The 23998-nt window shown below is 44.7% G+C and overlaps 2 protein-coding genes across 3 annotated transcripts; both read left to right on the top strand.

Moving 5' to 3' along the window:
- The first annotated feature begins 402 nt into the window (after positions 1-402).
- ap2m1b (adaptor related protein complex 2 subunit mu 1b) lies at positions 403-14565 on the top strand. Of its 2 annotated transcripts, none has more exons than XM_042064348.1 (12): positions 403-589; positions 4086-4199; positions 6236-6501; positions 7274-7356; positions 7676-7681; positions 7817-7952; positions 8233-8377; positions 11264-11386; positions 11587-11722; positions 11823-11920; positions 12082-12193; positions 12374-14565. In XM_042064348.1, the coding sequence occupies exons 2-12, from the start codon at positions 4126-4128 to the stop codon at positions 12506-12508; spliced, it is 1314 nt and encodes a 437-aa protein (XP_041920282.1). In that variant the 5' UTR covers positions 403-589; positions 4086-4125; the 3' UTR covers positions 12509-14565. The 2 variants fall into 2 exon arrangements, with proteins under 2 accessions (XP_041920282.1, XP_041920283.1); XM_042064349.1 differs by lacking the exon at positions 403-589 and adding an exon at positions 3689-3707.
- A 1787-nt stretch (positions 14566-16352) lies between these two features.
- mmp23bb (matrix metallopeptidase 23bb) lies at positions 16353-22379 on the top strand. Its single transcript, XM_042064350.1, has 8 exons — positions 16353-16984; positions 17975-18117; positions 18670-18809; positions 18959-19126; positions 19320-19484; positions 20214-20324; positions 20801-20927; positions 21105-22379. The coding sequence occupies exons 1-8, from the start codon at positions 16892-16894 to the stop codon at positions 21295-21297; spliced, it is 1140 nt and encodes a 379-aa protein (XP_041920284.1). The 5' UTR covers positions 16353-16891; the 3' UTR covers positions 21298-22379.
- Positions 22380-23998: the final 1619 nt, after the last annotated feature.

A 23998-nucleotide genomic window follows, 5' to 3' on the forward strand; every position in this document is an offset into this window, starting at 1 on the left:
TAAGACTCTGTTTACAATGTTTATAGTCAATGTGGAGAGCATCTGCAGCATAGGCAAAAGCCTGTCAGTGTGTGGACTACTGCAGTCAGAGAACACAAACAGCTCATTTTATATACAACCCATCATGTTTAACAACCCATCATGTTTAGTATGAAACCACAGAGAGAAATGAATTGACTCGTTAATGAAAAAATTGTGATTCCCCCCCACAACTGAATAGCCTGCTGTCATACTGAATTAGACAGGGCAGAGATTCAAATACTAGCCACTACTTTTTAAATAAGATTTTTTAAATTAGATAATTTGAATGCATAGCTGCAACTCCAGAGTTTGTGTGAGAGACAGTGCACTTCACTCTCGTGCACTTTTGTAGCCTACTCGCTGTCACGTCATCGCGTCGTGTCAGCTGACAGAGAGCCTCGAAGGAAGGAGGGAGCGGTCGACATCTTGAATAAGGGCAGATGACAAACTGACCGTAAGACAAAGCAAGGTGGGGGAGCATCTTCTGAGCAACTGGAGATTCCTGCGGAATAGACTTCATTTCTGGTGAAAGACGACGGCCCAGTGTGAGGGTGTGAGAGAAACATAGGTACGGATATTGTTAACGGAGTGGCCGCTTTGGATGTACTGCTGAAAGAGCGGACGAATCAGTCGTGACAAAATATTCAAATGATCCAGTAGGCTGGCTAATGGCACTGTTAGCCAGTAAGCCAATTCTAGCTAGCTAGCTGACTGTCTTACTCTTGCTGAGGCTGGCTAGCAGGTAATTTGTCATTGAGACAATTTTGTAGCAGAATATTCGTTGGATTCTGTTTAAAGCAATAGTCTTATAGTAAATTGCACATACTTGTTAGTTTTAGATTTGACTTGCTAACTAACTAAGAGTGATATTATGTCGTTGTATTATTTGCGATGTTGAGGAAAATAAATAGAATCAGAGTGAACGTCAACAGTAATGCTAGCTTTGCCGACAGCTAATAATGTTAACGTTAAAGATAGTTTTCCGGTCAGGCAGACATTTTGGTCCTGGGCAAGTTATATTCACCTGTTAATAAATTGACATTCATTAACTTGTGCAAGAGCTTTTTGTTTCAGTCTGGAGGTGTTTAGACTAAATCAGCTAGAACTATGGATTTTTTATGTCTTGATTCCACACACTGTCAGCATTCGAATAGCTAGGTTGAGGTACGTGACGGCTAGCTGGCGACCGTATCGTCGCAGTGGGCTTGTCCGTGCTTTAGGACGGCAGACATGTTGGACTCTTGACGGCAAATTTGGTCGATGGTCGTGTGTTGTTCTCCATGCGTTATATTTTGTTCATCTTCAATCGTACTATTTCATTTAACCTCGTTTGCCAATGTAGTTGTCTGTTATTGATGATAAATCGATATTTGACACAGGTGTGTCGGTAGCAACTAATGCTAACCTAACGTTAATTGCTAACGTCAGTTTAGCCTAACTGCTTTCTTCATACATGTAGGTGAAGGGAACTGAAAGAACTGATTCCCGGAATAGAATCATTTGGCCTATGCCTAATGTAGAACTATGCCAATGAGGGCTTTCTACAGCAATGTCAGATTGTGTGAAATTAGATAAGTTTTTAAAATAAATCACACTGCGGTTCCCGTCTTCGTAATCATCTCCTTCCGTGAATGAAAAATACATCTTAGCTCGCAGCAAACGATTTGTATCAGTCTGATCTCCAGTTCTCTAGTTAAATTAATCAATTTAAACATGTTATGATTAACCTAACGTTAGATTGTAAGGTGACTTGCTACATGGCAAAACCTTAGGCCTTAACGTTACATGTCAGTGGATAGATAAGCACACATTATGTCAATGAATAGATAATCACACATTAGCTGTCTAGTTAATAGTTAGCAGTTAAAACACCCTGCTCATCTGTTCAATAGACCATACGAATTCTGTCAACGAAAATATATTGTGCATGCACAGTGGACATTATTGTAACCCTGTTTTAGGGACATTGGGGCTATTTACTATGTTCAGTGCTTACAATTGTTCGCTTCTCTTTGACTAAGGGTTAGGTTGTGAGAGATGGCTCCATGCCAACTTTGTCAACCTAAAATCATGGGAAAGGTGAAATTGTCTAAGTAGTAATAGTAGGTGATGAAGTAGAAGAATTAACATGCTATCATGATTGAGGGGTCCCAGGCATTGTACCCATGCGTTCCTTCAGGTAAAATCTTCAGGTATGCATCAAAGTCTATAACTCTGCTACATTCAGCCTCCAGTCTTGAGATGCAGTCAGAGTGCCTGCTGTTGGCATAACGCTGGCTGTGAGCTCAGGCAGGGAGGGTCAACCGGATGAATGTAGTTTGCTAGTTAGTTCCCTGTGTGCATCCAAGGATTTAGATAGGATTGGATGTAGAAGTCCAGTCCCGTCATTCAAGGTCCTTTTGGATGCTTTTTCCCCCCCCCAACATGTTAATGTTTTTGAAGATATGACCAATGCAATAGTCCTAATCTGAATGTGGCGTGCTGCTGTTGAGAGTCAGCCCTGTCGGGTGACGGTTCTCTGCTGTAATCGTATCAGAGTATTTTTAGACGTTCCTTGAGTGAGAGTGGCTGGGATTAATGGAGGCCGTTGTGGGATGAACTCCAGGTTGTTCCTCTGGTGCTTATAATGGATACCGGTCTAGTGTTGATCTTCTGTCTGTGCCACTGCCTCACTGACATCCTCCATTCTGTACCCTACTGAGTGGCAGAACGGTCGGCTGTGCATTCACAAAGTAGGCTAGCAAAGAACGCCTATAAGAATATAGTGATTAGGGCTGGGATAAACGATTATTTTTTAAACGATTAATCTAGCGATTATTTTTTCGATGCATCGATTAATCTAACGATTCATTTTTTCAGTCCGATTCGATTTCGATTATCGATTATCTCCCAATTAATTCACTAATAGCAACTTATACATGTTTATTTACATATATGAATGAAAAAACATGAATTCTTTAACATTGCAATATATGTTTATTGCTCTTAAGATTCCAAAATAAAAGACTATACAAGTGCGAAGTAATGCATTCTTAGTCAGAGGTAGCATTCAATAAAAGTTCAGTAGTGTATGTCTAATTGAGTGATTGTCATTTTAAGACGTTCGTGTGGGAATCCTTGCAATTAACATTAACACCGTTAAAAGGCTGCTGATGTGTGGATGCAATTCATAAAGTAGTTAGTTCAAATAACGGTTCGTACTTCTCCTTTGGACAAGCAGTTTTGAGTCTTGGAAAACACTTTTCCATTTACATCGGGATTTTGCAAACATTCAGAGTCAATAAAATGAGCCTCAGTAACGAATACAAGCAGCTGCAAGTAAGCATGCTAAACTTGACATCCAAACAGTATTCTAACGCTAGCTTTGAAATACTGCTTGATTGCATACTGTAACTTAACTTAGTTTAGTCTCCTCAATGTACTATGTTGTGATGAGACCTTAGCAGAGTTTACCTTAACTTTAATGCTGCAGTTTTGAACAAATTTGCGCAGCATGGTCACGATGCTAAGCGGATTTAATAGCAATTTAGCCCACTGTGTTCTATAGACATTCTCTGGTTCTATGCAGTGCTTTTATGTGGCAACAACAATCCTTCAACAATCGTGAATAATTTGTTAAATGCACATGCAGAGGAGGAGCAGCGGGCTCGTTTCGAGAGAGAGCGGGCGGGGCGAGGAAAGGCTGTGTGAGTAAAAAGTGCAGCTCAATGAAATTCTTATCTTTAATTTAAATAGTAGGACTACAACATAGAACATCAATGTGTGGTGGCCGGTTTTGATTTCGTGCTGCCCAGCCACAGATTAGTTAACGTATAGAAAACACTGAAGGTGTAAAATTAAAAATATTTAGCAGCACATGTTATGCTTGACGAATCGACGCTCATATTTTGCGTCAACGTATTTTTTGCGTCGACGTCATCGATTACGTCGACGTGTTGTCCCAGCCCTAATAGTGATGAATGCTTTTTGTGTGTGTTGTGGTTACTTGTGTGTGTGTGTGTGTGTTTGTTTGTTTGTTTGTTTGTTTGTTTGGTATTTAATGGGTCTGTCTGTTCTCCTTGCAGTTGTTTCATCATGTTGCATGAAGACTAAACAATTGCCAACATGATTGGAGGACTGTTCATCTACAACCACAAGGGGGAGGTGTTGATCTCCCGTGTCTACCGAGATGACATAGGGTGAGTGGAGGGTTGGAGGATGAAATTGAGGATGTATTTTATTTTTTTCCCCATTCTCAAATGTGTTGTGCCCAAATTCCTTCATCCACACCATCTTTGCCAAAGTATGTGTGTCTGATTGACTTAAGTGTTGTGGGCTGGATTCTCTGTAAAGTAACTTCTGCTACTTCCTTTCCTGCCCTTCTCTGGTCACACTTGTCATTCTTGATCATTCTTGATTTGTGTGTGTTTGTGTCCTTTATCATTTGTGAGCAAGGATAACCCCCCCCCCCCCCCCCCCCCCAATCCATCTCTCCATTGGCCCCTGTAGAAATCGGTATGCTGTGCTGTGCCGTGTCTTCGGCCTGCCTCCCTCTCCCCCTTACTAAGCCCACAGCCCATCAGCAGCATGCTGACTGCAGTGTGTCCTGTGCACAACTCTGACCCTATGTCCCCCCTGTTTTGTGTTGGTGCACAGCACTATGGTAATGTGGGATGCACTCGGCTACTTGTTTTATTGTGATGTATTACTATTCCATGCGCTGTGACCTTTTCCAACCTGATGAGGAGACATTGAGAGGGCAGTTGTGTCCCACCCCTCCCCTGAGAGGGGGAGGAAGAGGGCGAAGTGAGTGAGTCTGTGAAATGACCCAGCCCCGCCGCTCTCGGGACACCAGGGAAGACTTTGATAACCGATGAGAGCCGTTAGAAGCGCCGTTGCCAAGGCTACCATCACCCCAAACCCCTGTGCCACTGCTGCAGCTGTCACAGAGCCAGAACTGTTTGTGTGTGGTGTTGTGTGTGTGTGTGTGTGAGGAAGAGAGCAAGTGTGTGTGTGTGCGTGTGTGTTGTGTGTTGTGTGTGTGTGTGTGTGTGTGTCTGTCTGTTTGTGCGTGTTGGGGATGAATGAATTGCTCATCGGAGTGAGTCACCAGAGTGCACTGAGCTTAGAGACAAGCCCAGCATAGAGGAGCGGGATGGGAGAAGAGTACGGACGGAGTATAGATGGAGGAGGAGAGGAAGAGACCTGGCAGGGGCTTCTTTTGACTTGCGCTATCACAGCTCTGCTGACAAAGGTGGCTGTGTTGACTGACTATGCAATGCTGAGATCCTCATTTGAGCTGGTGCATTTCTCTTATAAAGAGAAGTCCAAGAAAAGAACCACAAAGTTCTTATTATAATTATAATAATAATAAAAAAAAAAAGCTTGACGCCTGAAAATGACACCCCATGTTGTGATGGGTTTGGCGTGTAAAGTAACAATTTCCGACGATGAGGTCCAAAAAATGGTTTTGCATTGACTCATTCTGTCATTCACAGTTCAAGAATTTACAGTTCAGGGTCCCACACCCTTCACCACTAGCTCAGAGCAGATCCATTCGAGATGGTGATTTTGTTCCTCATATCAGGGGGGTCAAAGGGTTGGAGGTTTGGCAAGCAGTTGGGGGCGATGGCTGATTTCGAGGGTGGGGCAACAGTCTAACCTGATAAGTGCTTAGTGCTTTTTTCAGTTATTTAGTAATGTACTGTAGATATTTCACATTTCACCCTACTCCAAACCAGTTTTATGGTGTCCATCATGATCACATACCACAGTTATGAGGATTTATGTGTGTGTTCTTCACTTTTTCTCATCTCGTTTCCTCTTCCTTCTAATCTTCCTGTTGTTTCATCTTGTTCCTCTGTGGTGTTGTTTTTAGGGCATTTTCATTTCAATGCAAATGTCATTGCCATTGTTGGAACAAAATGTATAAACAACACTCCAGGCGCTATTAAATTGCTCTCACATTGGTCAGATTGTTGCTTTGATTTTGACAGACGTTCCATACGCCACATACCACTCAAGTTCGACTGGAAACTTCTCTAGGTGGTCTTTCTCTGAGTGTGATTGCTGTATTCAGTTATACCCAAGCAGGCAAAATGCCGCAGTTCTTGCACACGCAAGCCATTAACAATAATGCATTTCATAGCGCATACCGTGTGTAATTTGATGGGCCCTTTAGGCTTCTGGGTGCTCTCTCTCTTACTTGCTCTCTCATCGTGTGCTCTGCCCGCAGGCGTAATGCAGTGGACGCGTTCCGCGTAAACGTGATCCACGCCCGGCAGCAGGTGCGCTCCCCCGTCAACAACATCGCCCGCACTAGCTTCTTCCATGTCAAGCGCTCCAACATCTGGCTGGCGGCCGTTACCAAGCAGAACGTCAACGCCGCCATGGTGTTCGAGTTCCTCTACAAGATGTGCGACGTCATGACTGCCTACTTCGGCAAGATCAGCGAGGAGAACATCAAGAACAACTTTGTGCTGATCTACGAGCTGCTGGACGGTAAACACTCAAACGCCTGTTTATAGTGAAAGAAAAGTACAATGAATGTAAGAAAGGAAGAGAATAAATGAAGGAATGCATCACTTCTAATATCAGAATATCAGAATTTGTCTGCCAACACATTGGTGACCTTGGCCAATTAGAAAGCACCTATGAAATGAAAGTGGTGATGTTCTATTGTTATTACATTGCTGACAGTAAAACACAGCGTCTATCTACAGCAGATGATGGCTTGTTTTCCGCTGAGCATGTTGTTCCTGTAGGTTGTCGGACATAACCGATTTTGTTCACAGCCCAGGCGGCAGGACTTGCTGCTGTTCTCCCAGAAGACTGCGTCGGTGGAATTTTCCGCTGTGCTGTGGTTTTTTTAGGTTTTGATTTTTATGGCCGATGAGATGAGAAAATCAAAACCTAAAGAAAATACTGCGCAGTCGCACACCTCCTACACACTGCTGATGGACCACACAGACTCCTCACACTCCTCATCTCATCCAAAGTGTGAATCGGCAGTGTATAAACCACTGCAGAAAGCCTGTGCATATACCATGTTGTTTCATTTCCTGAATTGCAGTCAGCTTGTAGGTGTAGGTGGGAAACTATAAGGAATTGGTCTCTGATGAACTATTGATTAGGCTATAGTCTTATCACCAGTAATGTCAGCAGTAATTTTGGCATCAAGTTCATTTGAATAAGTGGTTTATATTCTTGTGTATTTCATCTCAAGTGTGGGCATGTTCTGAAGGCCTCCCTTCTTAATCTCCTCTCTCTGCAGAGATCCTGGACTTTGGGTACCCCCAGAACTCTGAGACGGGAGCCCTGAAGACCTTCATCACCCAGCAGGGCATCAAGAGCGCGGTGGGTTCCCCAAAGCACCCTCAGCACAGCAAAATCACATACACGGAGACCGACGTCTTACTCCCGACAGGGTCTCTTGTTGTTGCATGTGTTGTGTGGTCTGGCGTTCCAACCTAGGCAGTCTAAGTTCAGCCAGACTGTAAGTGGGCTGTAATTGAGTTTCAGAGCTGCCGCAGGTGTTGCTGTCTAGTCTGGCTGATAAATGAGGTCAGGGGGCTGTAACTGAATTACCTCCTTCATAGTCGTGACTTTCTGTTTTCTTTTTCCTCATGCTCCGTGGTGCTGTTGCTGTCTTTCATTTTGATGTGCTTCTGTACAGCATCATGTACGTATATATATCAACAGTTTTTACAATGGTTTACATTCATTCAGTTCATCTGAAACGTTATGCGTTGTTCAAAAAGTTGCTGTAATGAGACTTGTGCCCCCCCCCACCCCCCCACCCCCCCCTCCTGTCCAGACGAAGGAGGAGCAGTCCCAGATTACCAGCCAGGTGACTGGACAGATCGGCTGGCGGCGGGAGGGTATCAAGTACCGGCGCAATGAGCTCTTCCTGGACGTTCTGGAGAGCGTCAACCTGCTCATGTCGCCTCAAGGTAACGCCCCATTCCCTTTGCAATAAAAGGAGTTAATTTGTTTAATAATGTGCTGTGATTCATTCCCACTAGCTGGGAAGAGTTCACTTTTAATATGAATGGACTACAGTGACCCTATAGGGAGAATTCACCAAAGTCTAGACTTGATTTCGACCTAAGACTGCTTGAACATGCAAAGAATAGAACTTGCTTGTATACATGCAGCGTGACCTCACAGAACCGGTTTCTTTGACTTGCCTTTGCGACCTCTGACCTTTCGTCTCCCCTCGGCTGTTCTCAGGTCAGGTCCTGAGTGCGCACGTGTCCGGCCGTGTGGTCATGAAGAGCTACCTTAGTGGCATGCCCGAGTGCAAGTTCGGCATGAACGACAAGATCGTCATCGACAAGCAAGGCAAAGGTGGCGGCACCGACGAAGCCGGCAAGAGGTGAGACCGGACCAATAGCCAAGCACATGCACATACACATCCTAGCTCTACATGAAGAAAGTAATGTTGATAGAGGGAATATATGAATACCCTGTATGTGAGTAGCACTGTTTGTTATGGTTTTTGGCAGACGCTTTTGTCCCAAGTGATTCAATTAATTAATTATGTACTGTTTATATACTTTAAATAGTAAAAGGAAGTTTGAAATAAAGTTGAAAAGCCTATATTAAGCATAATAATAACTGTAATAATAACAATATTTGTAGTAATAGCAATATCAAATCAACTATGAAAATAATGAGTTTTCATATTAACAAACACCATTAACATACAAACCATAACTCTGTAATATAAGTAATTCATTAAATGCAAGGGGAACAAATTCTTTAAACATTTCTTGAAAGCCCCCAAATTATCAAAAGAAAGTAGAACATTTGTTGGTCTGTTGTTGCAATGTAGATAACATTGTAGTTGAAATAATAAATGTTATGAGTAGGGAACATGAACACATACTTGGAGCTGAGATTATGTGAAACTCAATGCCAGGCACTTCTAGTTATTGGCATATACCTTGTCCTGGATTTATATATCAACACATCACATAGTTTGTCTTTCCAGTGTGCAGACTGTATTTGTCTGTCCACTGTATTTGAAGTTTAAAACGCCTTGAGGAGAGTTTGATTAGGAATGACGAACAGAGCAGATATGTACTACTTGCAAAGTTCATTTTGGATCAATAGTTACGGATCAATATAATTGATCTTTCCCTTGATCGAGATTGATATATGGTGTTGTACATGGAAGTGTGGATGTTGGCTTCCCATATCCATATCGCATCACGTCATCTGTTGCTCTATGCGTCTGTTTTTCAGCCTGATTAGTAGACCTTTATTGCAGTCTGTGTCCTAGATGCATGGTTTCCTTTTACTTTTTTTCCATTAACTGTTTATTTCATTGTTTAACTGTTTATTTCATTGTTTATGGTTTTTGTTTGTTTATGTCTGTGTCTTATGTCTGTGTCTTGATGTTTTGTTTGTGTACTCTTCCTTCTCTTTATGCTGGACCTCAGTGATCTGGGGGGCAGGTAGTGTACTCACCTAGGCCAGTGTGTGTGTGTGTGTGTGTAGTGTACTCACCATGGTAGTTTTGTGTGCGTGTCCTTGACTGTGGTGATGGGCTTCCATTACATTGAACTTCATGTGTCTGTAGACTTGGCCGGACAAAAAGTCTGGTAATATTTCAGAATACCGGACATGCAGAAAATCTGCCGGGCTTATGTTTTAAATGTCCATAATTGCCTATACAATTATACCGCACTAAATCACAAACTATATATATAGTTCCATAATGCAGCTTATTAAGCATTGTCAGCACTAGCAGTTTATTTAGCATCAGCTTTGCACAGGTAGCGGAGAAGCCACTTTCAATGAAGTCTCACAAACTGCTGCGCACACATTGCGAACAGACTCTAGCCTAGGCTACATAATCAGGTCAGTGTAAAAACAGACATGATATTGTTATTTGTATGTTAATAACTGAGCGATCACAGCCCCTTTCCTCTCACTCCCAGCGGCCCCTCCCCACAGACCTGGTAGCCTTATAACGAAGCAACAGCTGTGATGAACGGTCAAGCAGGTTCATCTGAGAGTGGATACAGACCAGATACAGATACTGAAAGTTTTAGATGGGTGGTTGTGACATCTTTTTAGTTGCTCTGGATTTCCCCCCTAAAATAGGAATAGTTCAAATAAATGACTTTCGCTTGCGGCGCGATTTCACAGGCAAAGTTTGTATTGAAGTTGTCGTGGTAACATATTCTAGGCCTGTATGTTGTGCAATATAAGCCTATTTAATGTTAAGCCTTATAATTAATTAATAAATGTAGCATATTTTCCACGTGTAAAACACCTTCAGTGCCCAGAAGAGTTTGATTAGGAATGCCGGGCAGAGCAGACATGTACTACTTGCAAAATTAATTTCCTGTCAGTTATGACAAGGGGTCATGTTTACAGATCAATATAATTGATCTTTCCCTTGATCGAGATTGATATATGGTGTTGTACATGGAAGTGTGGATGATGGCTTCCCATATCCATATCGCATCACGTCAGCTGTTGCTCTATGCGTCTGTTTTTCAGCCTGATTAGTAGACCTTTATTGCAGTCTGTGCCCTAGATGCAAAAGATGCTTTCTTTTTTTCATTAACTGTGTGCTTTTTCTTTTTTTTTTCTTCATTGTTTATGGTGTTTTTTGTTTGTTTCTCAAGTTATGTCTGTGTCTTGATGTTTTGTTTGTGTACTTCCTTCTCTTTATGCTGGACCTCAGTGATCTGGGGGGCAGGTAGTCTTTGCATCGCACTTCATGTGTCCTAGAATTATTTCAGGATAGACATGTAATGTTCAGCTCCTTGTGCTTATTTGATGCGCCTGTTCATTCATTACCCATAATTCCCTGTGTTGCCACATCCTGCTGACCATGTAACTAGTAGACAAAACAAAAGTGAGTGTGTGTGTGTGTGTGACTACTAACATGCAGCACGGATAGGAGATTTGAGTTTCTTTCAGTGTATGTATGTGGTAATTGCAACAGTATTGGCACTATGCTACCCAGACAGTTTCCATTGTGGTTGCTCTCTCCCTAACCTCCCAAACGACAGCCAGCCTCCATTGATTTCTAAATCCATTTCTTCAGACTGAAGCCTTAATGATGGCATTGTCCTCGCCCTCTAGTTGTGTACCTCCTCTTTGTCTGTCTTATCTCCTCCAACCCTCCGTGTGTGTGTGTGTCTCTCTCTCTCTCTCTCTCTCTCTCTCTCTCTCTCTCTCTCTCTCTCTCTCTGCGCCCCTCTCACACTCTCTCTTTCTCTGCCTCTGTTGTTCCTGTAAGCACTGGGAAGCAGTCCATAGCAATCGATGACTGCACATTCCATCAGTGTGTGCGTCTCAGCAAGTTTGACTCGGAGCGCAGCATCAGCTTCATCCCCCCGGATGGAGAGTATGAACTCATGAGGTCAGTGTGTGTTTATCTCTCTCTCTCACGTGCACACACATTTACATACGCATGCGTATGCACACACACACTCACAAAGTGACCTTGGTGAATGTGTGTGTCTGAAGTGTAATACGATCAGCTCTTTTTTTTTTTTTTTTTTTTTTTTTTTCAATGAGCAGCCAATTGATCGTTTAGTCATGTTCTCGTGTTCTCCCCAGATACCGCACCACTAAAGACATCATCCTGCCTTTCCGGGTGATTCCGCTGGTGAGGGAGGTGGGTCGCACCAAACTGGAAGTGAAAGTGGTGATCAAGTCCAACTTCAAACCCTCACTGTTGGCGCAGAAGATTGAGGTAAATCAGCCTTAGCCGCAAACCACAGCCATCTTGGAGAAAGTCCCAGTTGTGTTGCATTTTGGTCTTACAAACTGCTCGTTTGCTCCCCCACCTCTAGGTGCGCATCCCCACTCCTCTCAACACTAGCGGGGTGCAGGTCATCTGCATGAAGGGCAAGGCCAAATACAAGGCCAGCGAGAACGCCATTGTGTGGAAGTAAGTGGCCACCTCCTCACCTCACCCATCTTTTGTTTGTTTGTTTGTTTGTTTTTGTTTTCAGCTCAGTTGAACATATGATGGTCTGGCACGGATCTATGAAATGTCTAACTGGTCCCCCCCCACCCCCCACCCCCCACCCCCTCCACCCTTGTGTTCAGGATCAAGCGCATGGCTGGCATGAAGGAGTCTCAGATCAGTGCTGAGATTGAGCTGTTGCCCACAAACGACAAGAAGAAGTGGGCCCGCCCTCCCATCTCCATGAACTTTGAGGTTTGTTCACCATCCTACAACCCCTACCACCCCACACACACACACACACACACACACACACACACACTTTTCATGCCATCACATTCATCTGTGTGTTATCTTGTGCTTATTGTGTTTGTCAGTACTTTGCTAACTTGCTCTATTGTTGACACACTTGCTGCTTTTCATTTTATCTTGCAGGTGCCCTTCGCTCCTTCAGGGCTCAAGGTGCGCTACCTGAAGGTCTTCGAGCCAAAGCTGAACTACAGCGACCACGATGTCATTAAATGGGTGCGCTACATCGGACGCAGCGGCATCTACGAGACGCGCTGCTAACCGGCCGCCACTTCCTCCCCACCTGCGACTCAACCTCGGGGAAGGTAGGAGGGCTTTTGGCTGATGGGAAGTCAGAGACAGGAGTGTAAAAGGAGCGTGAGTGCAAAGGCAGATGGGATTGATTTCCTCTCCTGGTCTCCTTCCTCCTGTGTCCCTCTTGCTCTTCCTCATCATTGCCCCTCACCATGGGAGCTGCCTGAAGACCAACAGAGAAGGGACAGAAAGAACAGCATTCCTGAAAGTATTCCGGACGTCATTTACTCTAAGCTAATGCAAACCTGTCTTGTGGAGACATCCGCCGGTGAATACTCTGATAGGGGTTGTGTGTGTTTGGGGGGGGGGGGGGGGGGACATCGGCAGTGGACACAAAAGAAGGAATCAAATTAACGTTCCCCAGTGCCATTCTATACAGCGGAAACATCCCATCCCTGCTTAACGAGTCCACGATTCTATTCCTCCCAATACTCCCCCTGATGCCCCATCCCACACCACCCCCCATTCCGTCACCCTTTCCTTTAGCTCTGTGATGAGGACGTGCTTCCTTCTCCTAGCCGTAGTAAGTGAGCGGTCTTTCTGTTCCTGTGGTATCCAGCACACTACCTGCCAACCCCACCCCCTCTGTCTCTGCTGTTGTAATCAAACCTTAGGCTGTAGTGTGTAGTCTGTTTATGGGCGTACCTTGTAATAAGTCAAGCCCCTATTTCGCCATAGTGTGTTTTTTTTTTTTTTGTACGTCATTATTTTTGTACTGCGTCTCAACTTCAGCATATTAGTAAGATTTCTGTTTTTTTGTATTGTGTTAGTTGTACAACAGCCTCTTTCTATCTCTTGGTTGTTGTATCAATGCCATGTCCCCACTCTCTTTTAACTCGCCAGTCTAACCCCCCCCCCCCCCCCCCCCCCCTCACTGCTTTTTCACTAGCTGTAAGGTCTAAATGCCAATGTTATACATCTACTGGCGCAGATGATAATGCCATCTTCTGCTGTGTATTCTTTTTTTAGGTATTGTTTAATCGTTTTACTTTTGTTTGTTCTGTTTATTTTTTCTGTTTGTTTTTTTTTATGTGCAGTTTTCACTTTGTGACCAAAATGTTCAGAGCGAATGGAAGCAGACATTTAAAACAAAAAAAAAACTCTAGTGTGTGTATATAAATATATTAAATACATATTATATATTATAGATATCAGAAAAGGTTAAAAGTAAACTACCAAGCAGAGCTTAAAATGAATTTCTCTGCCAGTATTTGCTGTCAGGTTTAGTGTTGTGTAGGAGTCTCCTTTAGGCAGATATGTGTGTATTATGTATGTGTGCGTGTTTGCGTGTGTGAATTTGAGCTCCTTGATCCAAGACCTGCTCCACATCTCTCAGGGGTATAACCGTCACACCCTCTTTCTCTAACTAACCTTCATTTAGCCCTTGGCGAGCTTGGCACTGTGTGAGCCTCGGGAGCACCTGTAGTCACCGCCAAACTCTGCACTGATGACCTACATCTTTGACCACGCGTTTACAACTGTCCATTCGGACTTTTATCTCTTAAATTACTTGACCACAAGGCACCGCACCTCTGCAAAAGAGGGGAGGAGCACTGAAAAATGCTAAGGGCAGCATCCGTGTTTTAAAGGGTGTTTCTCGCTCATTCTCCAGCGTCCCTCCGAACCTGAATCATGAATTTGGTTTCATCCGTGTCGCAGCCCTTTGAAATATTCAGCAGGGTTTGGAAAGGGGAAGGGGGCTCGCTCGGCACTCAGCTGCTGCACTCTTGAAGCCATCGATTTCTCCCCCTGGACAAACGGCAGCCCTGCATTCCCAGTACTAATCCTAATATAACACTACAGTTAGCCTGAGTAGTTTAGGCCGTCTTGTGTAATTACATTCCTGGTCTTTCATTCCCTCTGTCTCAGTGTCCCAAACACTAGACTTAACCCTCTTATTATGCCCTGAGTGATGGTGGGTAACTCTTTGGGGTTTATTCCTATTGGCTTCAGTGTCTGATCTCCATTTGGTAACTTTGTGACTGTCCATTTAATCCCAACAATAAAAAATAAAGAGTAACCAATTTACATGTCTTGTCTTTACTTGTATGGGTACTTTAGCTGTGTGTGTCATGGAGATGGCAAAAATATGTGTCTTTGTATGGAAGAAGTTGATGTATTAGAATTCATGTTTACTTATGTCAGCCCTTGCAGGCTGGGTTAGCAAGTTTTTGTAGTCGTTTGTGTGTGTGTGTAGGATTCCTAGCACATTCCATCTCTGAGAGACCGAGTAAACTGAGGTCATTGGATGATTAGACTAGCCCACTGAAAGGAGAGACAGCCAGACTGACGGATAGACTGATGGCTAATTAAACTCTCGTTCCTCAAAGGCCGTGAAAGAGGATCTCCTGTCCCGCTTATTCTTCTCTTGATCCCTCCTTCCGCCCCTCTTTCCTTTCGCTCTCGGCTCTTTCCCAGGGTGACTGACAGCGAAGGGTCAAGCGGCCTCCAGTTCCGCAGTCACCTGGAGTTCAGCCAAGTGCCGGGCATGCTGCCAAGTTCAAAATGAGGGGCGGAAGTTATGAGGCTACTATTCAGGTGCCCTTCACTAAAATCTCTGTCTACGCACAGGTTCGGGGGAATTTCTTGCTCTTGTATTCAGAGTGCACCCCAAAGTACGAGGACAAGGGCGCGCAATATGTAGCATATTGTCAGTTGTGGATAAAGAGTAAGGTAATGCCTTTTCTTTTTGGTAGCTGTGTTAAGAATTGTGTTATTAAATAGGATGTGTGTTCAGATTTTATCTGTCTATATGAAAAACGATTGTTTCTTGTTTTATCTCCAATCCCCTGTGTCGCACTCAACAGATAGCCTACCCTGTGTCATTGCTATCTAGGGAGGAGGAGGCAGACAGTATTCATGCCCTAGGCTGGCGCTCAAGGACAAGGACACTTTGTTGGCTGCTTTGTACCTCATTTGAGGTAATGATTTCCCCCGGTTGCCAATACTTGACTCGCCGTGATAACCAACGGAGTTCTGGTGTAGGAGCCAGCACGCTTGTTTGTCAGCCCTCCTGAGGTCGTTGAGAATGATGGGGGGGGGGGGGGGCAGTGAGAGACTGAGGGCTGTTTGGCCCGGTAGACCATATACAATGCCAAACGGGCCCCTTTGCCAAAAAATTCACCTCATTCTGCACAATGGATTTTTAATGAGAGCAGGCCCTGCATGCAAAATTTGTGGAGCTTTTAAAATGGCAGCGTGTGCGTTTTTCTCTGAGGTGGGCTGTTGAAACACACACTTGATGTGATGCATAACGCTCCCTCATTGAAACTGCATGGGCAGAATGATCCTATTTGCAAGAAGTTGCTACCAAGTGTCTGCAGAACAACCAATAACCTCTCCTGCACTTAACAAATTGGACCCCCTTATTTTGAAGTGTGTGAGACTTGCCCAAAGGGAAAAGGAGGGACGTGTTTTAACAGATGAGCTGATCAACCTGTGTGCTGGGGGGCAGAGGCACATCTGGAGCTGGGAAACTGGTGTGTTGATCTATCCTTGAGATGGCGCAGGCCTTGTGACCCTGCCATCTGGGGCAACAGGTAAGAAAAATAAAGAGCGCCTTCCTCGATTTGTGAGGATTTTCTATTATATATATATAATTGAAAATGAAATGTTACAGGGTAGTCCAGGTTATATTTATATTTATAAATGATGGTTTGGTGAAAATATTGTATCTAAATTTGCATTCGTTATTTCTTTTCAATCAGAGTAACAACGTTTTATTTGTCATTCTCCGTTGCGGGGCTGAATGGGGTGGAGTTGGGTCGGCGAGGTAGATGGTCTTTGTAAAGCGGTCTGGGCGGCGCTCCATGCATCACTTTCCTACTGGCTTCACCCGCGGGAGCAGGACACCTGGTCCGTCTAGTGGTTGTGGATGGGGCGTATGAAACGAAAGTTTTGAAGAGGCAGGGACAGGGTAGATCCTTGCAAGGAGGGAAAAAAGAGCGCATTCGAGAATGGAAGATTGCATGACGCGCACAACTTTGCCGAAGCGAGGAAAACAGTGGTTCGGACGTCTCGTTTAAATGCTTAACTCAGCTGAACTCATTGGAGTTAAGATTCCAGACAGTGAGTACGCCAGCACCGTGCACCACACCGATTCCGAAGACAGCGTGGGACGGAGAAACGTTACTGCGTATTTGACTTTAAAATGAATGCCTTCGGAAACTTTATTATCCACCAGAATGTTCAAGTTTATTGAAAAAGACAGCTGCAGAGTTTTCTCCGTTTGTTCCGTTTTGAAAATATGATCCCTGATTTACCCCTTGAGAGCCAGCTGGAAATTCAATTCTAGTTCCAAAACTTACAATCACGGAATTCACAGGAAGTTTACGAGTTCCTTTTTTGGAGATGAGTTGGACTTGTTTACGGCTGTTACCTCTGGCCATCTCACTGATGCTTCTGAGTGGAACTGGAGCCTTTCCACTGTGGAGAAGAGAGATGGTGAGTGGATTTGCACAACACTTCACTGCAAAATATCAATGAAGAGACGTCTGTGTCAAGGAACTGCACTATGAAAATGTCACATTATCTCTTGGGCAAAAGTTACATGGCTAAGACTTTACATGTATTTGCTTGTTTCTTTGTCAGTATTTTGTGGGCAGTTTCAAGTAGGGCCATCTTTCACACGGTTTTTCCTCGACACAAATCTTCAGGGGGCTTGTCCAAGGTGGGCAGACTGGGCACTGGTGTAGTAAAGGTGTTGAAGGTCATCGGGGGAGGGGACGAGGCTGTCCGTCCTTCTCCTCACATGTGGGCGACAGATATTTCAGGCCGGAGAGAGAGAGGGCGATAGACATGCATGAGGAAGGAAAAATGGCACTGGAAGAGAGAGAGAGAGAGAGAGAGAGAGAGAGAGGGAGAGAGAGAGAGGGAGGGAGAGAGAGAGAGACAGAGAGAGAGGAAGAACCGCTGTGGGGATGGAGGAGTGTGGTCTACTCTGTCCCACATCTGTACTGTATTATACTGGTGATTTTTGGCGTTGCTTTCTTTCTACCCATTTGCCATGGGGGGGGGGGGGACAGGCACTCCTTTTTCCTCCTTCTCTTGTCCCTGCCGGCTGTCTCATTGGCTTGGCTCTGCGGCATGCTGTCTACTTCAATATTGCCTTGTCTTAAATGCAGGTCATCGCACACATTTCTCATATTCTTTACTGTCTCCTGCGGTCACTCTTCAATGCACCCTGCTGTGCTGGGAAGATCATCTTGTAAAAAAGAATGCCTGTCCAAATAAAAAGGATGGATTGCCCCCACCCCTACTTTCGCTTTCTTCCCCCCTGCCCCCACCCCCACACTTTTCTATTATTGCCCACCTCCCTCTAACCAATTCTCTCTCTCCATTACCCCCCCCCCCCCCCCCCCCCCCCCCCCCCTCTCGCCCTACCCCTCTCCGTATCCCTCATCCACACCACCATGTTTGCTCCATCTCTTCCAGGAGGCTGTCGTCCGTTCACCGCGCCCTTACGTCCAGGTGTCCTCGTCGGTGGACGTGCATTCCCGGGTGGCTTTGGCCAGGTCCAAACGCTACGCCATCAACCCCCTGGGCTACAAGTGGGAACACTTCAACCTTACCTACAAGTGAGAGAACCAAGGAGAGAGAGAGAAGGATGGAGGAGGAGGTGGTGCGGGTGGCGGGGTGGGGGTTGTGAGGTGTGCAGACGTGCAGGGGCTGGGGTGGTGGAAGGACAAAGGGGAGAGAAAGGGCTGTGGGTTTAGGGTCTAGGTGTAGGTGGGGTGGGACGGTGGTGCTGTGAGAAAAGCAAGAGATGTGAAAGGATGGGTAATTAGAGAGAGGACGGCAATGTTCTCCACAGATGGATGAGAACAGGAAATGGAAGTTAAGGGGGGGAAAAGGGGGGAAAAGCAGGAGAAAGAAAAGAGAAATAAATGAGGGCACTTGAGCCGAGTGCTATTTCGAGAATGAGCTTGAACTCGGAGACTGCTGGGAGGTGGCCGGAGATATAAAAACCATGTGCTTAATTGATAGCAGACTGCCACGCAGGAATATAAGTTTATTTGAAAAGGAACGTGTGAAGAGAGAGAGAGAGAGAATAGAGGGAGCATTGGGAGGAGACCATTTCTTGTTACTTAACCCTGAAGGATAATTGAGATTTCTGTGCTGTCAATAAGGATTACGAAGTTCCCCAATACGCTGAACAAAGATGACACACGTAAAGCCATCAGCATCGCTTTCACTAAGTGGAGTGACGTGTCCCCCCTCTCCTTCACCGAAATCACCAACCCCAACAAGAGCGCTGACATAGTCATTGGTGAGCTATCAGACGAGAGCGTCACAACATGAAACAATGCACTTAACGGAAATTAAAATGTAGTGAATTTTTTTGGCTGGAAATGTGGGAAACCCGGCCAGCTGGACAGCTTTACTATCACTATCCCTGTGTGTGTGTGTGTGTGTCAGGTTTCTATACCTTCAATCACACGGACTGCTGGTGGTCTCCGCTGCACCCGTGTTTTGATGGTTTGAATGGGGAGTTGGCCCACGCCTTCTTGCCTCCACGCGGAGAGATCCACTTTGACAACCATGAGTTCTGGATCCTGGGAAAGTCCCGCTTCAGCTGGAAACAAGGTACAGGTTTAAGATCTGTAATTCTCTTGGTGTGTGTGTGTATGTGTGTGTGTATGTGTGTGTGTGTGTGTGTGTGTGTGTGTGTGTGTGTGTGACATTAGAGAGAGAGAGTGTATTGTTTCAGATTTGCATGTTGGATCACCAGTGCATTCCCCTCTCTGCCTCCGTCTCTCCCCTCTGGGTCTTGGCTCAGGTGTGTGGCTCAATGACCTGGTCCAGGTGGCAGCCCACGAAATCGGCCATGCCCTGGGCCTGTGGCACTCGCAAGACCCGCAGGCCCTCATGCACCCCAACGCCACCTATACCGGCCAGAGGAACATCGCGCAGGACGACATCTGGGGGATCCAGAGACTCTACGGTCAGTAACTCAGCAGCAGACAGCCCGAGGGCATAACAACATAAGATATAGGAGGGAATTCCTCGTTTTTTTCCATGGAGCTTATCAAATATCGTTTTTATTTTGGAAATTTTCCATTCTGCTTCCCCTATAAACATGAGATAAAAGCAGCCACTCGCTACCTTGTTATTGCAGTGTATCAGTGCTCCCTCATGGTTGCGTGTCCAGATCTGCCAGACTAGGAAGTTGCCTCACAGGCTTGTATTTAGAGTCTAGATACGTGGCACTAGCATTACCTCAGCTCACACGCAACCACCTCCTTTACTCCAGGAGTGCTCATTGGTGCATGCTTTAAGTGATGCATAAATACACTGCCGTTCCAAAGTTTAGGGTGACTTTTCCAAATTCCACTCCAATAAAATTTCCATTCTACTCCATTATAGACAGAATACCAGCTGAGATCAGGGCAGCAGTTTTCAGATTACATTATGTGCTGACATAATTGCAAAAGGGTTCTCCCATGTTTTCTCAGTTAGCCTTTTAAAATGATAGCAGATTAGTAAACAGAATGTTGGATGAATGGTTGCTGATAATGGGCGGTGTATATTGCATTAAAGATCAGCCATTTCTTTCTACAACAGTCATTTACAACATTAATGATGAAAACAAGTGTGTGTTTGTGTGTGTGTGTGTGTGTGTGTGTGTGTGTGTGTATGTTTGTGTGTATGTTTGTGTGTGTGTGTGTATCAGGCTGTCAAGACAAACGTCGTGTCTGTGAGCCTTGGGCGAGGTTGGGCTTTTGTGAAAGACGAAGGAGCTTCATGAAGAAGCACTGTCCTCAGCGCTGTGACCTTTGCTATGGTAAAGAAACTCCTTTTGTTCACTAACTTATGGATATCATAAGTATCAATTCTATATTCGATATCAATCTTGCTAGCATAATAAGCCACATTCGGTGATAACTCATCATCTGATCAACTCATCATCTGATCATTTCATCTCACCCAGTGATGTTTACCACTACAAACATAATATGTCCTGATACACATCTGCCTCACATGTCTCTGAATAAGAACCCCCCCCCCCCAAAAAAAAAAAAAACACTGGATGTGTTTAGACTACACTGCATGCCTCTAAAATAACAGTACCCACTGACACAGCAATTGACTGAGAGGGTTTATCCTGGCGAGTATTTATCCACTGGCTCCATTCCAAATCAGACCCAGCTCACTTTCCCATTCAGTGCCCTTCTTATCTGGCAAACAACATGACAAATTAAGGGTGGCAATTTGTTCTTTGCCGTCGTCCTGACTTTTTCTCTTATTCTTGTTTTTCAGAGCCTCTGGATGCCATCAGCACACCCACTCCGCCCCCTGCCAACGTCAAGGTGAAGATGGTGCCCCGTGGAAAAGTGGTTGGCTTCCGCTGTGGGACGAAAAGTGCCAAAGTGCCACCGAAAGTCAGGTAACAAATTCATGACATGTTGATGGGATTCAGGGTATTCTGTTTTTGAGTAATATCTGTTATTGAAGGCTAAATGAAAGGGGTTTTGCAAAGCAAGGTGAAAAGGATGATGGTTATCTTTAGCTTTTGTTTATATTTTATATAATGATCTGTCCTCTCTGTCTGTCCTTGGTGTAGCTGGTATAAAGATGGGGAGCAGCTCGTCACCTCAATCCCAGGCTATATAGTCATGAAGGACCGCGACCTGCGCATCGTTGCCAACGAGTTCAATGAGGGCACCTACACCTGTCGCGTCCATCGTCGTGGCAACGTGGTCTCAGCCAACTCTTGGGCTATCCGTCTGAAGCCAGAGCGCTCCTCCAACAGCTGATGGAGTCCCGCTTGGGTCCAAAAAAGGCACAGTAAAGGGGGAAGCTGAACCTTTGCCTGACATGAAGACCTTTTTTGCTACTTCAGTTCTGTGGTCTGAAGTCTGTCACCACATCTCAGCAGCAGTTTATCTCATCAGCAAGAAACTTGTGGTCGTCCATGAATATCAACTCCCATGGGCTTTCAGTAGGAATGATATGGTCAGGAAGCTTGACTTCTGCTGATGTCAGGAGTCTACTTTATTTTTTAAAAGACTAACAAACCATGGACCGTCTTATGTAGTTGTGTGAATGGCATCTGTAATTTCTATCAGAGAACCTTCTCTCTGCAGGGTATACTCATAGTGAAAATACACAAGGAGAGCTGAGGAATGCCGTTCCTGTTTTTTCCATTATTGATTTGTATGTTACAAACCCCCTCATGGTTCAGCATCCTGCTGATATCTGAAACTCTGATGTCTGAAGTCTCTTCTAAACGGCAAGTCAAACATAAATGACTACATCCTGAGCACAAGTCAGTCATGTTAGGGCTTTAGATCAACCTAGGTCTTCAATGTAAATGCTAATACAGTGCCATTCAGACTGAGAAACAAAGCAATTATGGAAAAAGCTTATCCCTCTTCTCCATACACTGTTCCACAATATCATGGGCATTCATGTTGTATTAGGGATTATTTTGATGTGTTTGATTATATACCTATGTACAGATATGGGCCTGTATTGTTCTGTATGTGTACGCTGAAATGCACAGTAGATTATCTGAAGAAATGTGACATAATTGGAAAAAGGGCTAACTTTGTTATAGGCTAGTTTATTCTCTGTTGTTACAAGTATGATGTGTTGAGATGTGTTTATTGTTAGAGAAGAGATACACGCATGTAGAAGAATAGCAATTAAGGTATATTTGTTTCAGTGAATTGTTGGCTTGCAATATGTTAACTGATCAAGAACATCACAGCCAGTTGTGCAAATGTATGTACTAGGTGTAGTCTGACTGGATTCGCAGTGACAAAATTCTTACTACAAATACACAGGAAAGAAATCTGAACAACTGAAATCAATAATAAAACATTTATTACATTGACCGATCTTATTCTTTAATCTTTAAGTTCCACAGTTCATAAAAGCAACTGCTAGTGTCAATGGAAGACTTAATTCTAAAGGCGGCACACACGACAGAAATGTTTAAAAGATACACTTTGAATAACTTCTGAAGCTGTGCAGACTAGAGACTAGTTTACATTTTCAGTTACAGTGTTTGGATAGGTGATGTCCTCTAGATGACTAATAGTCCCTTGACTCGTTATGAGCTCAAACTACATCAGAGAAGTTGGGCAGACTTTACCCTTCCACCAAAGTTCATTTTTAGTGCTTCTGGGGGACAGAATGGAAAAATTCATATCTGATGAAGTAAGCACAGTAACATTCCTAGCACCTCCAAGAGGACCATAGTACCGCAGCCCTTCAAAACTCCTATTTTGGTGTCTCCTGTTAGCCCCACTGACCTACTGTAGATCGGTGTATAGCACATACATAGGGCAGCATATAGTGTTCCGGAATGTAGCTTTAAGGTGAGCTACTGGCACATGGAGATGAACGTGGAGTGGGGCCATGGAGAATGCTGGTGGTCACGTGATGACGCTTCGCGAGACGTCTGGCTGGGGCTTGGACTGAGAGAGGGCACAAGGGTTCAGGCACACAATACTCAGACGCACACACAAGTGCCAAGAGAGCTTAGGGTATCACAAAAAACTCCCTCCCCACCCCCACTCACACACAACTTACATGATCGCCGTGCTAGTTCTGGCAATTTTGTTTTTGGCTGTAAGTGCAAGTGCACACGCTTCTTGATTAACACTGTCTCTGGCAGGGCCGGGGCATTGTAAACAGTGGTTTGGAAATGGGTCCCTACAGGCCCTGGAGAGGTGCCACCACACTGCTGAGAGCTTAACAGTGTCTGCTGGTGCCTGGCTTGGGAATGCAGCCGTGCTCACACGGACAGACAGACAGACAGACAGACAGCGATTCCACTGCAGACTGGAACGAGAGAGGGAGGGAGGGGAGAGGGAGAGAGAGAGAGAGAGCACTGCCATGCATCTCAACGTTCAACCCATGAAATTACATTCTTTTATTATTTATGAACTAAAAAAAATGCAAAAAAGATGATCATGAATGCATAGACTTGTTGATCAATAAAAAATAATGGTCAGGAGAGGACTTTTATTTTATTTTTTTAAAAGGCTTCCTGACCCACAACCGCAGGCTAAAACATTTGGTGATGCAGGGAAGTACAGGAAGGGAGGCAAAAAGATAAAAGAGTATTGAGGCTTTCGCTTTAAGAGCTTTAAAAAAAGAGAGAGAGCAAGGGAGGGAGGGACAGAGAGAAAGAGAGAGAGCACCTTATAGATAACGGGGAGTAACCGATAATGGAGCACACTCTCTCTCTTTCCCTCTCTCTTTTTTGGCCACGGCGATAAGTTAGTGCTTCACTGCACTGCCGTGTCTCCCAGCGGGGAGCAGAGGACCAGCATTCCACGACTCCATGTAGGGAGAAAAAAAACGGTCTCACTGAGGCCTGTCTGCCTTACACAGCTCCTCGTACACAGCTCCTCGTAACCCCCCCCCCCCCCCCCCCGCAAAAAAAAAAACCCCTGCATGCCCCAGTCCTCACTCTCTCTGCCTTACTCGGTCCCCAAACCCTAG

Source organism: Alosa sapidissima, chromosome 15 (assembly GCF_018492685.1).
Source record: "Alosa sapidissima isolate fAloSap1 chromosome 15, fAloSap1.pri, whole genome shotgun sequence".
In the NCBI taxonomy this organism is placed as follows: Eukaryota; Metazoa; Chordata; class Actinopteri; order Clupeiformes; family Clupeidae; genus Alosa; species Alosa sapidissima.

Coding starts and splice junctions, on each gene's coding strand:
- ap2m1b (XM_042064348.1), top strand. CDS start 4,126: ATGATTGGAGGACTGTTCATCTACAACCACAAGGGGGAGGTGTTGATC. Junction 6,502..7,273: donor GATCTACGAGCTGCTGGACG/GTAAACACTCAA, acceptor CTCTCTCTGCAG/AGATCCTGGACTTTGGGTAC. Junction 8,378..11,263: donor ACCGACGAAGCCGGCAAGAG/GTGAGACCGGAC, acceptor TGTTCCTGTAAG/CACTGGGAAGCAGTCCATAG.
- mmp23bb (XM_042064350.1), top strand. CDS start 16,892: ATGAGTTGGACTTGTTTACGGCTGTTACCTCTGGCCATCTCACTGATG. Junction 19,485..20,213: donor GGGGATCCAGAGACTCTACG/GTCAGTAACTCA, acceptor TGTGTGTATCAG/GCTGTCAAGACAAACGTCGT. Junction 20,928..21,104: donor AAAGTGCCACCGAAAGTCAG/GTAACAAATTCA, acceptor TCCTTGGTGTAG/CTGGTATAAAGATGGGGAGC.